Here is a 17,834-nt window from a genome sequence, read left to right as displayed (position 1 = left end):
CGCTTATATACAGCATAGAGTTGGGTTTTCTTTTGGGAGCCAGTTTGAAAATCTTTTTCTTATTATAGGTGAATTAAGCCCATTCATATTGTTCGGTACATTTGGTTTCATCTCTGTCCTATTATTTTATTATGATTTCTGTGTGTTTTATTTTCTACTTAGTGTTCTTTCTTTTCTTCTTTTAAAATTTCTATTGGTATTTGGGAAGGTTTATTTTTGTTCTAATGTTATTTTTATACTTAACCCTTTTATAATGCCCTTTGCTTTTTTACCATCTGGTTTGAGAGGTTTGATGGTATTCTTTGACTCCTATATTTACCCACACAGCAAGTGATGAGCTTATTCTATTTTCTCTCTTCTCTGACCTCATCTTCCCATTTTTGAGTCTAGGTTTGTGTCTTTTGCCTAGTTTGGAAAGTTTTCTGCAATCATCTCTTCAAATGTTTTTTCAGCTTCACCTCTCTTTCTGGGACCCTAATGATACAAATGTTAGATCTTTTGTTACCATCCCTATACATTCTTGCAATCACCTCCCCCCCCCCCCACCGTTGGATGATTTGTACTGATCTATCTTTGAGTTTGTTGATTTTTCTTCCTCTCTCCATTCTACTACTGAGTCAGTCCTTCCAGTGAGTTTTAAATTTGGGGTACTGAGTTTTTTTGTTTTAAATTCCATTTGGTTCTTTTTTATGTCTCCTGTTTCTTTGCCGAGACCTCCAATATTTTATTTGTTTCAAATGTGTTCATAGTACCTTGCTGAAGTATTTTTATGACAGTTACTTTTAAATCCTTGTCAGATAATTCCAATATCTGCATCATTTCAGCATTGGCATCTGTTGACTGTCTTTTCCTTTTTCAGTTGTGATGTTCCTGATTCTTGGTATGAGTTATTTTTGGCTGTATCCTGCACATTTGGGGTATTATATTATGAAGCTCTGATTTCTGTTTAAATCTTATTACCTGTTACTGCGCGTGGGTAGTAGACAAGCCTTGCTCACACACACAGCATCTGCAAACACCCTCCAGGAGGGAGGCCTTCCTGCGGGTGTGGGATGGTCCATGGGTGCAGCTTTCAGGCATAGCTTCTGTCCTCCCATTTTGAAGTTGCAATATTTCTGTTTTTCCAGAACATGTAACATTTATAAATTATTCTTCTGCTTGTATCTTCACATTTGCACTAGTCTTTGATCTACAATGAAATATTTCCTCACTTATCTTTTAGTTGAATGAAGCTCATCCTCTAGTAAAGGTGTCAGCAGATTTTTCTGTAAAGGACAAACAGTAAATACTGTAGGATTTGGGGGCTGCATAGTCTCTGTCCCACAGCTGTGGAGTAGCTTTACTGGGATGTGTTACTTTAAGCTTTCGCCTCTCCTCTCCGCTCTGGTCTCACATAGACTTAGGGCAAGAGGTCCATACAAAAGCTAGAATTCAGTTTTTTATCTTCTTAAAATTTGAAATGTATAGTATTCTCATAGTCCTAGTGATGTGGAAGGTGTGGGCTATATGTGGTTTTATTTGCTCTTCTTATTCATCTATATGGTTTTTTGAAGGATGCATGAAGGGATTTGAATTCAGGTGGCTGCTGTTACTTTAGAGCAACAGAATGTCTTTAATTTGGATACTCTGCTAGGAAACATCTCTGGATTTCACATGAGATCAGACCTGTGGTTACATTCCTCAGTAAAGACACCAAGGAAAAATACACACAAGCTCTTTGACTTTGAATGAGTCAACAAACCTGAACCCCCCTGAGTTTTGGGGGTTTTTCTATTATTTGCAAAATTAGATGGGTGTAAGGCATGGTTTATACTACATGCTCTTCATTTGGGGACATTTTTCAAGGACTTTGCAAATAATTAACTTTTTTTCAAAGTTAAAATGCCAAATCATTTTTTTTAATCTGTTTAATAGTCTGAAAAATTAATTAAACATGCTAATAAACATGTCTGAAATCACCAGCATAGATAGATGATCTTTCTGGTCTCTTCTAGACTTGAAGCCGCATGAAATATTGGTCTGCTGATCTCATTCTATATATAAAGTGTTTCCTTGTGATTATTGGGTATACAATTTGTGGTAGGAGGGAGAATTACTTTCTGCCTGTTTTAAATTTATCTACTTAATATATAAATGTGGAAGTTGGGATTGAAGTTGTCCCAGACTTCTGGTCTCATTTTTGTGAAGAGTGACCTGATGTAGCCGTTGAGAAAGTTTTATCTAGTACTTAATAGATTTATCAGCCAAGCAAGCTAAAGCCACCAAGCTAAGGCATAAAATTTAATAATTTTTTATGTCACCATCCCATAAGTGTGTTACGTATTTTAAGCTTTCAAACAAATACATAAAAAGTGTTCATTCTTTTTTACTTCCTGTAGATTCTTGTAGATACAGTTTGGGCGCTGTCCTATCTGACAGACGGAGGTAACGAGCAGATACAGATGGTTATTGATTCAGGGGTTGTGCCATTTCTTGTGCCCCTTCTGAGCCACCAAGAAGTGAAAGTTCAAGTAAGTATTTAGGCTTTTTTTTTTATTTGTATAAAATTGTATTTGCTATAACCAGTTAACTTGTACAACCAGGCTGCAGTTCTGTCTATATGCACATATCTTCAATATTTCTTCTGCTGTTTTACTGAAGCTGATTTTGTGGATTTCCAAATCTTTATCTCATCCAGATTCCTTGCTGAGTTTCAGACTCATATAGCCAGTTGTTCTTGAATCCTTAGACATATCCTGTAAGAACTCCTGCAAGCACTCCATTCTCATTTCAACCAGACAGAAATGGAACATCTCATCTTCTCCCACACACTTGCTCCCCTTCCTGCGTCCCCTCTCAGTGGACAGCAGAGTCCAAGCCAGGAACCCTAACTCCTCCTTTTATTTCCCCTCCATTACAAACCCTGTCAGTCTTTATTATATAGCTTTCAAATCTGTTTTCTTCTCATATCTAGAGCCCCTGGTTTACTTCAAGATTCATTTTCTTTTCTCCAGATAATTGCAACAGTTTCCTAACTGCATTTCCTCCTCTCTCTCTAGGTTCTCCTAATTAGGGGTAGGTGGCTGATAAATCTGTTCATCCCACTTCTGCCAAAGTGACTTCTAGATAGAAATGTGTGCCCATTCCAGGCCTTTATTAAAATCTTTCTGTGGTACCAATTTAGTAACAGATAAAAATAGCTGTTAAAAATGGACCTTTACATTTTTTTACTTTAATTTCCCTTTATTTTTAAGTCTTTTTTCCCAATAATTTTCCACTCAATTTTTCCACAGTTCCAATTTTCACAAGACTGTTGATTAAAATTCAGAACTGCTTCTAAGTTCTGCAGAACGCTTTGTGTAAGAATGCAGTAAATGTTAATCATGCACCCCTTGCATTTTTACATTTTCTCAGGATTAGAGAAAAACATAGCATCAGTTTCATCATAAACAGATACATTTATGGAAAACATTTTATCCCCACCCCAGACAGCAGCACTCAGAGCGGTTGGCAACATAGTGACGGGTACCGACGAGCAGACCCAGGTTGTTCTCAACTGCGATGTCCTGTCACACTTCCCGAATCTCTTATCACACCCAAAAGAGAAGATAAATAAGGTAAGGCACATAACAGCCTCATCACTGCATTTCTTTCTTTTTGTATGTCTCATTTTTAACTGCCTCCTTGTTTCTATCGCTACTTGTTTGTGATTCTCTTCAAAATCACTGCAGTTAAGATGAGAATTATTTTGAATCGCCCCTGCAGTTACTTTGTTACAACTGCTTGCTGTAAGTGCTGCCATGATCATCACATATTAAAAATTATTTTTATATTAACTAGTGTTTTTATTTCAGTAGATTGAGCAGTTGCAACAATCAGTAAATTAGTAGCCACTGTGTGAGAGTGCATACAAAATTTTCCTTTGGATGACTGGTACCTGTTTTTTGGGAGGAGGGCTGCCATCTTTTATTAAAAAATGGAGAGATCATAATTTAATCTCCCTACAATATTAGGTTGGACATAATACAGTACCTAAATTAAAGGATCGTTAAAATTGCTTTTTAAAAAGATTTTTAAGCTTGAGATGTAAACTTACTGTTAAATATGTGCTTAAGTTCAGTCTTCATGTCAGGCTTATTTCACATTGCGTAATGTTTTCAAGATTCATCCATGTTGGAGCACATATCGGAACTTCATTCTTTTTTATGGCTGAATAAATATTACACTGTGCATATATACCACATTTTGTTCATTCATTCATTCATTGATGGACACTTGGACTGTTTCTCCCTTTTGGCTATTGTGAATAATGCTGCTATGAACTTTGGTGTACAAGTGTCTGAGTCTCTGCTTTCAATTCCTTTGGGTATATATCTATGAGTAAAACTTTTAGGTCATATGGTAATTCCATGTTAGCTTTTTGAGGAACTGCCAAACTCTTTTTCCATAGCAGCTACAGCATTTTACATTCCCACAAGCGATGTATGAGGGTTCCACTTCCTTGTTTTTGTTTTGTTTTTTATAGCTACCCTAGTGCTGTGAAGTGGTGTCTCATGGTTTCGATTTGCATTTAGTTTAATCTAGTTTCATCTACTGAAATACCGCCATCCCCCAAACCAGCAGAACTGATCATTTCTTCTGTGTCATAACTATATTTATATAATTGCTTGACTATAATTTGACAGTTGGATTCTTATAGAAAAGTATGCTGTCAGAAATCACATTTATAGGTACTTTTGTTCCAATGAAGGGAAAGAAGCCAGTGCCTTTTAGACTCTAGGCCAGTTATTTTTACTGTAGAAATTCCAATAACATAGGTGATTTTTACAGCTAAATGTATTCTGTAATTGGAAGCAGAGCAGAGAAGTGAGGAAGCTGGACAGAGTGGGTAGAGACAAGGTCTGGCCTGTGATCCGAGATGCTCTGTGAAAGTATCATGGGGCAAAGGAAAAGGGTTCATATGGATACCTGCTCGGCTTCGGCAAGTAGGTAGTTGGCTTCAGAAGTTTTTCACTTTGAGTATTTGTGCTGTTTGCTTCTTGGTTACATTATGGTTCCTTGGAGGTATAAGTTACCAAGTCATTTTTTCTTTTATCCTCAACATTTTAGTTTGAAAATTTTCAAACCTACAAGAAATATGCAAAAATAGTGTAGTGAATACCCATATACTCTATTAAACACCAATTCACCAGCCATTAACATCCTACCACAATGGGATGGCAAAATAAATTTACAATTTTGAGGAAGAGGACATACATTGACAATTTAAAATTGCAATAAACCTATTTGTTTGTGACATAAATCCTTTAAGGTTACAATAAAATTTGTTATATAGACCATCCTAGACTAGTTAGAAGCTTAATTTCTAAAAATATCTTGCAAGTAAATATTTTTACAATAAAGCAATTCACCTTTCAGAAGCAGTTTTAACAAAGTATTAAGAAATTCAGTCTTCTATTTATTTCTGTCGTCTGTCTTTTAGAGGGAACTCATGCACCAAGAATGTAAGCTCCATGAATAAAGATTTTTTTGTCTGTTTTGTTCACTGCCATATCATCATTGTCTAAAATAGTGCCTAGCCTGCAGTCCTAGGCATCTGTATTATTGAAGGGATCAGTGCTAGTTAATGGGCCCAGATATTAGGTATAGAAGTTTCATTATATGCTTAAAATGGGAGATTCTGTATAACCTGATTGCCTTTTAGATGCATTTCCCTTAATGCAACTGAGGTGATTTTGTTATTGTATATATAAAGTACAGTAAAATAAAAATATAAACACATTAAAGATATTCAAATAAAAGTGCCTTTTATTTTGTTCAATTCTAGGAAGCAGTGTGGTTCCTTTCTAACATTACAGCAGGCAACCAGCAACAAGTTCAAGCTGTAATAGATGCTGGATTAATCCCTATGATTATTCATCAACTTGCTAAGGTCAGTCATATTATGAGTTCATGTCTGCTAATACATTATAACTAAGACTTCTTGGACAAAAATATTCATTTTAACATTTGTTTTTTAACCTTCAGGGTGACTTTGGAACACAAAAAGAAGCTGCTTGGGCAATTAGTAACTTAACGATAAGTGGCAGAAAAGATCAAGTGAGTTTGGAAAAAAACTATTATAATTGTTCATATTGCAAAGTATATACTGCTGTTAGGTTTAGAAGTTGCTGATTGTTTTTAGGACCTGTACTTTTTTTTTTTTTTTTTTTTGAGGGGGGTTGGGGGAAGATAATTATATAAGTAAGAGTATTTCTTTTCTTTTGTTTTCTAGGTTGAATACCTTGTACAGCAAAATGTAATACCACCATTCTGTAATTTACTGTCAGTAAAAGATTCTCAAGTTGTTCAAGTGGTTCTAGATGGTCTGAAAAACATTCTGATAATGGCTGGTGACGAAGCAAGCACAGTAGCTGAAATAATAGAAGAATGTGGAGGTAAGAGGGTTGATGGAAGAAAAACAGTTGAGCACTGAAACTCTGAAACATTAGTTCCTTTAAAGACAGCTAATTAGAAAGAAAACTGTCTGGTTACATTGCTGTTAACATCATTAGAGGATGTTGCTAGCTGTACTAGTATTCCAAGAAGATTTTCCAGAAAATAACTGGTTGTGAAAGTCACTCCATAACCGTCCTAGAGATTCACATTGCTCTTTAGGAAGCACACACTCCTCTTTAAGTCACATTGCATGAGAGCAAATGAAAAGCTCTGAAAAACCACTGTCGTAAAGAAACTTAAAAGCTTTGTTTAATTCAGCATTTCTCAAACTCTTTGACAGTGAAACACTTTTTTTCATGTTATACCTATTATCACGTGATTCTGTGGCCCTCACTTTATGAAATCCGATTCCATGTTGCTAGAGAAGGTTAATGATTTCAGAGTCACCTAGATATTGTGTTTCAGTGTTATGATTGCTAGAACTGCATGCTAAAGTTACTACTAGAGCAGTTACTTTGAAATTTTAATGAGAAAGAACAGTGATTTGAAATACTAAATCGTTATTTTCTCTGGTAATGACATATGAAGCATATATTTTATAATTCTGTTTTTAGAGGTGCCTGTACGTACTAAACTGCCCAAACCTTAAATTAACTTATCCTAACACCATGTTTTATTTTTTATGTTTTGATGATTAATTTGTATGATTATACTACCCAGTTTATTTTTTTAAGAGAAAACAAATGAGATAACATCATAGAATATTCAGCCTGGAAATATTTTCTTAATAACAAGAGGAAAATAGAAACGTTAAGGGGTCTTGTCCATGGTCAGAGAAGAAATAGAAGCATGATTAAAATCCTGGACTTCGTACTACTATTAATTCTCTGTTCATTTCGTTTTTAAGATATTTTACTTTTGAAGATAATTTGAAATTAGCATTGTAGTCTGTTCAGGACAACTTAACCCAGAAAGTTTTAGCTACAGAATTGGTACTCTTCAACTTTTTATCAATATAGTTGCTTCTGTCTATGAGAGAAATACTTAATAACTAGGATACATATTTACTTAGATTTTATTATTTATAAAGCACTTTACATCCATTATCTTTGACACCTATTTTCCCATTTTTCTCATTTGTATATTACTGTATAAAAAAGTAAAGTATTTCAAAATAACCTAGCAAAAAAGACATTTCAAGGAAGAATGCTTATTGTTAAGGATTTAATAGACCTGTGCATCTGATACATAAAGTAAATATATTGGGAATATAAATAAAGGCATTCTGGGAGGGGGAGGATGTTGCTCAGTGGTTAGAGTACATGCTTAGCATGCATGAGGTCCTGGGTTCAGTCGCCAGTACCTCCATTAAAATAACTAAATAAATAAACCTAATTACCTTCCCCCCAAAACAAAAGCAAAAAACCCCACAAACAAGATAAATAAAATGCAAAGAAAGAAAGGCATCCTACAGTTACTGTTCTGAAAAAATATTTCCCAAGTTCTCAGTGGCTATAGGAGATAAACACCCTATTCATTTTTTAAAAAGAAATTACTTCAAAATTTAAAGTTTTGTCTTCTATTTATATCAATATTAAGTTTCTGAAATTTTATTTTAGTAGCTATATAAAAATAATAACATTTGGAAAACAAAGAGAAAGATAAAAATTACTATATGCAATAGTCTGGTTATTATTAAAGCAGCCTGGGGAAATTTGCGTTCTAGTTCTGTCACTAACTTGTCGCATAACCTAAAATAAATCCCCTTACGTCTCTGTGCCACAGCTTCCTCATCTGTCAAATGGAGTTTTTAGGTATTTTTTAAACTGCCTGCCTCAAGGGCCAGGGTGTACCTCAAGGGCCAGGGTGTACCTCAAGGACTTCTAAAGAGAAAGAAATCAGTGGGAGCTGCTCTCCAACCAGAGCAGCTCACGTTTTTATCTATTTTTTTAGACAAACTATCATCTTTGGAGGGTGGTGGGAGAGTGTTCTGAGTTCCTTAGTATTTTCCATGATTAAAATGAACATAGTTTTGATTAGTATGTGCATAATTATTTTGATTATTTTATTTTTACAGGTTTGGAGAAAATTGAAGTTTTACAGCAACACGAAAATGAAGACATATATAAATTAGCATTTGAAATCATAGATCAGTATTTCTCTGGTGATGATGTAAGTATATGTTTAAGTATGGTATGTCCGCATTTACATTAAAATCTATACATAAAGTAAGTTCACTAAGAATCTTCCTTTTATCATTAATGTGACTTAAGTTTATATTGTATTTCTGTCACCTTGTTGCTTCTATAATTTGTTAAATGGGAAGAAATAGTAATTGTAGAAATAGTATCTGTTCAAATAGGTGAAATAAATCTACAGATACAGGAACTTAAGAATGGGATAATTTTTATATGTTTATTCAGTTTTAAATTGTTAAATTTCTTAATATCATTATTATTGACTTACTTAAATATTTTTTGGTGATAAGAGCATTCATATAGAATTCTCTCCTAAGAAGTAAATCAATTCTGCTTACACTGTAATGTGTAGTATCTTAACATAATAAGGATTTTTCTCTTACTCCTTACAGATTGATGAAGATCCTAGCCTCATTCCTGAAGCAACACAAGGAGGTACTTACAATTTTGATCCAACAGCCAACCTTCAAACAAAAGAATTTAATTTTTAAGTTCCATTGAGTGCAGCATCTTTCCCACGTTCAACATGAAGCACCACCAGATGGCTACCAAATGACAAGAACAACAGCTACAAAAGGCTCCAAAACGTACATGCCTCTTTGTTTCGATGCTTCTAAAGCAAGCCATGTCTCAGTCACTTTGCAGTTGCCAAAAGCCACTATCACATGGACTGTAAATGCATATGCATGATTTCCTAAACTGTTTTAGAATTCTCCTTAACAGTCTCGACTACCCCAATTTTCCCTGTTCCCTGGTGCCGCCCGCTGACAGCTGCAGTCTCCAGTTTAGAATATTCCATAGTGGTGGCATGTCAGCTGCCCACTTGATACTCCTTTGGAAAATGGTGCGCTGTGGATCAAGACACTTTGGTATGACGCATACACACGTTGGAAGACTTTAAAGAGGTGCAGTCTGATCTGAGCCTCCGTCATTGTCCTCCACAAACATTTTCATACTCTTTATGTGGAAGAATAGATTTTAAAGTACAAGCCAAATGATTTTCATTGGTGGAACTGACACACACACAAAAGTAACTTAAAAAAAGAAACTTGGTTATTGATTAAACAGATAAGTTAAAAAACAAAAACTGTACTTCATCTACCAGTAATTGATGTGTTTATTATCTGCCTCAGAAGCCAGGGTTGGAGGAAGAACTTTAGCTATGGATGGTAATGCTTTCGCCATTATACCTAATTTTGAGAACAGCAAGCCCTATTTGACCACTCACTTCAGCCTGTGTGTTCCTGCTGTTTTGAAGTAATCAAATGCTGTGCATGGTATTTTACCTGAGCTGCAACCTGTTACGGACTTGAACTTCTGTTTAAGTTGAAAGCAAGAGTCCCTGACTATAAAGAAATAAACAAATAAAAACAAAAAATACAAAGGTCTGAAGTACCCATTGGTGATATTAAAAAATAAAATCTTGCTTTCAGCTTTCAGGAGTTAATATTTTTTGTTTTAAATTGATAATTGGATATGGTTGATTTATATTGGGTTTAAACTGTGGAGCTTTCATGTTTACTGTAATTTAGTCTTAAAATATTTTTTACTTAGTAACCAGTGCTTTTGATAATGTGGTTGGCAACATACCAGCAACTATTTAGAAGTGTCATAAAACTTCTTTCTTTGAGTATTGGAAAGTTCATCCAGATCCTACTCGAAAAGTATATTCATATAATAAAAGATTCAGACAAGGATCTGCGTAGAGGAATAATCTGCAGTTATTTAACATAAACCTGATTTGCAGTGATCTTTAAGTAATTCTGCAAAATCTGGTATTACTATGTAAAGTCATTGCTTTTGGAAAATTGTCTGACCCAGTTAGTTATTAATGAAAGAATATGGATTTGAAAATTTTTAAACTGAATAATTTGTGCTGTCACAGAAATGGTTTTGTTGCTGTTGTTTACTGGGTATAATTTCCCAATGCATTGATGTGAAGGGATAGAAAATCTAAACTAATTTAGTTATGCGGTGGGAGGGGGGTTGTATTTACTGTGATGAAGATGAGACAGATGCCATCAGAGCTTTGTGGATCAGCAGGGGTGTTTTCACTGATAAACAACACATAGCAGGTGTGCATTCATTACAAATATATGTATCTGCCAAGGTGGAGCCACTTTAAAGAGTGAGTTTTGTCTTGTATCTAAAGTGGATACAAGCGTATGTTTAAACTGCAAGATTTTTACTTGCTAGAGAATCTGTTTTAATATAGTGGTTTGGCCTCTGATTATTTATAGGTTTTATAAATTTTAGAATCAATTTCTCTTTAAGGTGGCTCAGATTTTTCAACTCTTGTGCACATAAAATTGAGTTGAAGTTCATTGTGCCTTTTTTTCTTTATCCAAATTTTGCGTTAAAGCTTCATATGGATAACTGCATCCTGTTCAGACACTGTAGTCTAAATTTTCAAGACTGTGTGGTGTTCACTAAAAGTAGGAATAACAAAGTCAAAGCTAATTAAGGTCACAAACTTCAGTGAAACCCTTAAAGTCCAAATCTTCTTGATATTGTGAATTGTACCCCTTCCAGTTTAGTTTCTTCTGGACTCTCCATACTTACTGACAGTTACCTTTTAAATTTTGCACACATTGAGATAAAATTGGGCCTCTTCTGTGCCGATTCCTATTTCCTCTTGTGTTTCAAGTGCAAACTAACATAAGTGAACATTAGCATCAAGTAGTGCAGACATATGTATGCATTTGCTTGATTCAATTTGTTGTGACCTTATCAGTTTGGAATTGGAATTGCACCATTTCGTAGATAAAGGAAACTAAGTATATTGCTGCACTTTTAAGTTTTCAAAACAGTGTTGAAAAATTGCATTGTTTTTATTTTTTTTAAACTCAGTTTAAAAAGACTAAAACGTTCTTTCAAAAGAGGCATCTAAATGTGTTCCTAATTTTGTATATGGGCTTAGGTTTTGTAACCAATAAAAAGCTGCTATCAAATACGACAAAACATTGAAGAACTTATTTCTTAAAGTATCTTAATTTGCTCATTTTGTTTTCTATGTGGTTAAATTTAAATTTGGAATTATTTTCCAAACATCGGCCACAATGGAGGTGAATCATAAATTATTCTTGCATTGTATTTTAATATCTCCTTTCCACCATAACAAACCAGGATGACCAATAACAATGCTAGATTTAAGAGTATCTTGTCACAAATAAGCACGAAAATCTGTGCTAATTTCCTAAACTGCCGTAACAAAGTACCACAAACCAGATGGCTTAAAACAATAGAAACTTCCTGTTAAACAGTTCTGGAGGCTAAAAGTCTGAAGTCAAGGTGATGGCTGGGACATGTTCTCTCTAGGGGAGGATCCTTGTCTCTTCCTGCTCGTGGTCGTTATCAGCATACCTTGGCATTCCTCAGCTTGTAGCTACATCACTCCAACCTCTGCCTTCATCATCACATGGTGTTCTCTCTACATATCTCAGGTTTAAATACCATAACTCAGAGAAAGGTCATTTGAAGAAGGTAGGGTAATTATGACTTTCATGAAGCAAAAATTCAAACTTTATTTAACTCCTGTCTAATCCTTGAAAACAAGAACTATAGAAGATAGTAATTGAAATAAACCTAACAATTTTAACCTGTTAGAAGTTCTGGATCTAAATGAAATCTTGAATTAATTAGAAGAACAAAGGAGCAGCTAAATTTTTAGTATACAAATATTTTTACATTTGTGTATTGCCACTTCAAATTATTTTTCAAAGAACTCGGTGTGTAAGTAAGTAAATTGTAGTACTGCTATATAATCTTGCCATAATTTTCCTTCAGACCAGTTGTCCTTTTCAGGAGATTAATTACTTAATTATTGCAAGTAAAAATTTGTGAATGTCAGTGGTCTTACAGTGATAGTTATGAATTTTCTTAACCCTAGTTGAACCGAAGATTTTAATTAAATCTACTTGGAGATAGAAAATATAATTTCTGTATATTACACCATAAGTCTTAAGGCATATAGCTCTCTACAACCCACCAGTCATCTGTCGAAAGTTTAAGAGAATATTCTTCATATAAATGTTGTACTTTGTTAAATAACTAAAAAACTGGGTAGAATGATTCTCAGAAGCATTATGTATACCTGTATTCTGTTGACCCATAAACAACATGGGTTTGAACTACGTGGGTCCACTTATACAGGGAATTTTTTTCAATAGCAAACAACACAGTACTACATGAACCGAGGTTGACTGAATCTGTGGATGTGCAACAGCTGACCCGGAGGAACTGCTGTGTGCAGAGACTGCGTATGTGGAGGGCTGACTGAATTATAGGCAGAGTTTTGAATGTGCAGAGGGGTCAGTGCCCCACCCCTACGTTGTTCAAGGGTCAACTGTATGTAGATGGGCTCAGTACTCTAATCAAGAGAAAGTGTTTAGTAAAAGGGTTGTGGGGATGCAGCCTGTTCACATCCTTGGCCTCTTTATTTGCCTATGAAATTCCTCAACTAACTTTAACCTAAGTCAGGGTTTCTCAAACCCTTCAGTATTGACATTTTAGGCTGGGTAATTCTTTGTTGTGGGAGGCTGTCCTGCGTGTTGTATGGTGTTCAGTAGCATCCATAGGCTCTGCCCACTGTGGGTAGCACCTCTCTACTCACTCAGGACCACCAAAAATGTCTCAAGACACTGCCATCTATTTCCTGGGGACCAAAATTGCCCCAAGTGTGAACCACTGAACTAAATCAGTTCCTGTAGGAAACTTCTCCTCTCAAATGAGACAGCCTAAATCATGCCTTTTTGTTCTATGAATGGTCCCAGGCATTTTTTTTTTTTCAGATGCATAAGATAAAAAGAGGAGACCAAAATGTGCCTTTTCTCCATTCTCACTTTTAAGAGAAATCGGAGCTAGAGCTAACTACATTTCCCCAATCACCTGTGGGAACTCCTGGTGGTACTGAGCGCATCTACTGCAAAGGACTTAGAAGCAGGGATATGGAGTAACTATTCTCTTAAATGTATCACGTGGCTAAAAGTTGTATGAAACAACTAAATGTGTTGATTGCCCTTTGTCTTCTCAACACTGCCCTGTAGCAGTGTTTTCCAAACATTTTTAGTTGAAGATCTTGACGTTCTCTGGGAAAGCTGGGGGTGGACCACAAAAATTACAGCATAGTTGGAAAAACATTTGAAGCATTCTGAGAGACAGGTCTCATCAGGAAACTTACAAGTTTATTAAAAATGATTAAAAGCAGGGGATCTATGTATGGCTGAGCAAAGGATGTGTTCCTTGCAGGGAATTTCTTCTACAGTATCCCTCTTGCCAACCCTAAAGACCTACTATCTACTTTCTTGAGTAATTCTCTTTTTTCAATCTGTGGTCCCCAAATGGGGACCGTGTGCCAAGGAATGCATGAAGCTGGAAGAGAAACCAGGCACATCTGAAGGACGGTGGTTTTACTTGATGGTAAGTAAAACAGTTTTATGATGATATAAGCCTAAGTGTAGGGAGTAAAGAACACATTTTGCATAACATTTTAAAGATAAAGTCGGTTTTTGAGGCAGGCTATTTTATGGACACATTCCTGCAGGAGGAATGTGGAGTCAGAAGAGTCTGAGAAGTGAATGATGTGGCACTTACTCCAAGTGAGCCTTTCTACTTGTAGAGAAGCTTGATTGTTACCAAGTCTTTTCTTAATACGGAATAGAAGTCACCACTCTTAAATGACCATCATTATAAATTAACTGTTCTTGATTCCAGGTAGACTTTTAGTCCCAGATGGCAGAATAGACATCTGCTTTTATCAGCTTCCTTAGCCTGAACACCCCATGCCTTTTAGCCATCCTGCTTGTAAGTCTTTCCTGGACCTGGTTCCTGTCAGCGTCATGCATTCCAAGGACCTCAGGAATAGAGTGCGGTGTGGCTAGTTTCTAGGTACCATGGAATGTCAGCATTCCTTAATCTGGATATTTAATTCTGTTAATGTTTTACCAGCTTCATCATAATTAGATTTGTGATTAAGTAACAGCTTCAGTTCCTTTGTCTTCAGGTCTCTTCGACCTAGTAGTTAGGCATTTACACTTTTCAAACCTAAATAGAAGAATTTGTGAATTTCATATTATTGATTTCAGCCAGTTTTCTTCATAAGAACAGATTCTATGTATGTATCCTTTCCATGTCTTCAGTCTTTTATGAGTAAGAATTTTGACCAAGCCTTTAGAAACATTCAAATAGTTCTTGAGCACCCTTCCCATGCCAGCTGGGGCACACGATACACACACACACACACACACACACACACACACACACACACACACACACAGGAATAAAAGTAAAAGTTTTATAAATAAAAGACAAATGCTAGAAAAAAAAGATATATATCTATACAATGATATGCAACAGAATTGGCCTAGTTAGGAAGATGAGAATCAGGCTGGCAGTGAGTTCTCACTAAGTACCAGCTACTGGTATGAGCACTTGAGAAGTACCAACTCGCCCCCAACAACTCTGTGGTGAAGTTTTTATCAGGCAGAGAGAGGTTAAGTTTTCCCAAAAGTACGTAGCCGATAGTGGTGAAGAAAAAGCAGGAGTTAATTGGGCAGATTCACTGGAAAAGCTTTACTGGCAGAGGAAACAGTACATACAAAGTTGGAAGCAGCATGGGAGTTCAAGGGAGTGAGAGAAAGTAGAGCTGCAGCGCAGATGACAGTTGGGAGGAGGACTACCAGGGACAGGGGAGGGGCCAAAGAGAGGCAGGTGTCAGACCCCACGCCTGCAAGGCATATAAGGAAATTTTGGTATTCTAAGAGCGATGGTAAATCATCATTAAGCAAAAGAGATAGGAGAATCGTGTTTAATAGCAATCACTGGCTGGTAAGTTGAGAACAGGAAATGTACTTCGGGTTTAGTGATGTGTACAGGTGAAAATAGTGAGTGTGATGCACTGAGGTAAGAGATGGTGAACAGCTTGGTCCATGAAGTCATGTGACCAAGAGATACTCAGCAGCTAAAAGACAAGAGCTGGTGATGCCTTAGATCTGGAGTTTGGGGGTGATGTCTGTGTTTCTGGGTTGCTGTAACTGCTGAATGGAGGTAACATAAGATAGCGAACATTGGTGGAGACTCAGACATAGTGAGTAAAGGGTGATGGGTTCAGTTTGGGTTGTGTTGAGTGAAGACATTCAAATGACCATCAAGTAGGGCAGTTGAAAATACTGGTTTGGAGCTCAAAGGAGAGGGCTGGGCTACAAATTTGAATCCTCTGCCTATTTTGTTGGTTATTAAAGCAGGGAATGAGGGTGAGACTGCCTGGGTCCAGCATTTGGAGTTAAAACAGGGCTTAGGACTGAGTGTTGTGGAGTTCCAGCATTCAGAGGGCACCTAGAGAAGGGTGAGCTTGTAAAGAAAACAAGATATGGCCAGGATGGTGGGAAGAAAACCCTGTGCGTTTTCTCAGAAAACCAAGGGAAAAGAGATTTCAGTGCCCAGTGATGCTGCTGAGAGGTCAAGCAAGGTAAGGACGGGAAATGTCCTTTGGTTAGTGATGCAGAGGTCACTGGTCACCTTGGTGAGAGCTGTATCACCGCGGTACTGAGGGCGGAAACAGGATCAGTGGGAAGGACTGACGAGCTGGGGCAGACTATGAAGACAGGAAATCTCAGTTTCTTAGGTTTTTATTTTGCTTAGAAGGGGAACAGAGCAGGAGAGTCACTAAAGAGTGGTATGGGGGCAATTGATGGGGGAAATCTAGTTGAGGAAGACATTGAATACACAAGAGAAGAGCAAAGAGTGATCATCAATTTTCTAACTTACAGGAGAGAATCCAAAGCATAGGTGGCAGGATTGGCCACACTTACTTCTTCAGCCAACAGTTATTTAATTGAGCAACCAGTATATGCCAAACTCTAACAGGTGCCAGGGATACGGCAGTAACCAAGCCAGACACAACCCATGGCCTTGTGGAGTTTATATTCTAGTGGCAAGAGATTAGCAATACATGTCTAAAGAAATAATTTCATCTGGTGTTAACTACTATATAAAAAGTTACATAGGTAGTAACTAGGGGAGAAAGTTTTTGAACTTGTGTTCAGTGCCAGAAATCATTGTTTCAACTGTGTAAAATACACATAATATTTACCATCTTAAACATTTACAAGTGTACAGTTCAATAGAGTTAAATATATTCATACTGTTGTGCAACCATGCTCCAGAACTCCATCTTGCAAAATTGAAACTCAATAGCAGGTGAACAACTTGCCTTTTCTCCCAACTGCCAGCCCCTGGCAATCACCATTCTATTTTCTGTCTCTAGGAAAATAGTTACCTCATTTAAAGGGAATTATGCAGTCTTTTTCTTTTGTGACTGACTTATTTCACTCAGTATAATGTCCTCAAGTTTCATCCATGTTGTCACATATCAGGATTTCCTTTTTTTATATGGCTGAATAATATTCCGTTGTATGCATGTAACACCTTTCAAAACAATGAACAATTGAATGTTTTTTAGTATATGCACCCTAGTGATACATAGTATAAGTATATATTTTTAAATAATTCATTTTTTATCTGAAATTTATCATGGTGTCCAATATTTTATCTGGCTACCCAAAATTGAAGGCACAGACTTGATCAGTGTGGGTTACAATCACTTTTAACTCTGATTCCTTTCTCCAGTGCTAAGTCTCTAAGAAACAGAGCCCTATGTAAGGGAGAAGGGGAGAAGGTTAAAATCAAGCAAACAAAAAGATGCTAGCAAAACTAGAGAGAACAGGTTAACATGGTGACCTAGATGAAGTGGCACTTCATTTGAGGAGAGCCTTCGGGCGTTGGTTCCAGAAGCCCCGGTGTATACTCAACTCCGCAGACGTTCAAATCCCAGTTGGCCCTCCCTATCCGCGGGTGCCAAACCCACGAGAACGGACGGCCGACTGTAGTTGTCCATTAAGACCTCAGAGTGCAGGACAGAAAAGCAAAGGCTTTGGTTTCACCCAGTTACTGGGCCTCAGCCCAGTCTCCGAGAGTCCTTGTACGAGTTATTTATTCTGAACCTGTTTTCACATTTGTAAAACAGGAAAACACTGACCTCCTAGGGTTGTCGTGAAGTTAGATAATACAACGCAGGTGAAAGTACCTAGTTCCAAGCCGAAGGGGTCTCTTGCTCCTCTCCCCCATGCTTTTACTGCTATTCTGGATTTTTAAGAAACAGAGTCAGAGTAAACCACGAGGGCTTTAAAAAGCCGACTGGGGACTGAAAATGCCATTGGCCCG

General features: G+C 36.7%; 1 protein-coding gene across 1 annotated transcript in view; it reads left to right on the top strand.

Annotated features, from left to right (window-relative positions):
- Positions 1–11,576, top strand: part of KPNA3 (karyopherin subunit alpha 3) — a 74,175-nt gene extending 62,599 nt beyond the window's left edge. The window contains exons 11-17 of the mRNA XM_032496180.1: positions 2,379–2,510; positions 3,468–3,596; positions 5,807–5,911; positions 6,007–6,078; positions 6,254–6,416; positions 8,495–8,589; positions 9,008–11,576. Coding sequence (XP_032352071.1) covers positions 2,379–2,510; positions 3,468–3,596; positions 5,807–5,911; positions 6,007–6,078; positions 6,254–6,416; positions 8,495–8,589; positions 9,008–9,106 — 795 coding nt within the window. The 3' untranslated portion in view covers positions 9,107–11,576. The remainder of the gene's footprint in view (positions 1–2,378; positions 2,511–3,467; positions 3,597–5,806; positions 5,912–6,006; positions 6,079–6,253; positions 6,417–8,494; positions 8,590–9,007) is intronic.
- Positions 11,577–17,834: the final 6,258 nt, after the last annotated feature.

The sequence above is a fragment of the Camelus ferus genome, chromosome 14 (genome assembly GCF_009834535.1).
Source record: "Camelus ferus isolate YT-003-E chromosome 14, BCGSAC_Cfer_1.0, whole genome shotgun sequence".
In the NCBI taxonomy this organism is placed as follows: domain Eukaryota; kingdom Metazoa; phylum Chordata; class Mammalia; order Artiodactyla; family Camelidae; genus Camelus; species Camelus ferus.
The sequence above is the reverse complement of the archived record's forward strand: the minus strand, read 5'-3'. Positions and strand labels throughout refer to the sequence as shown.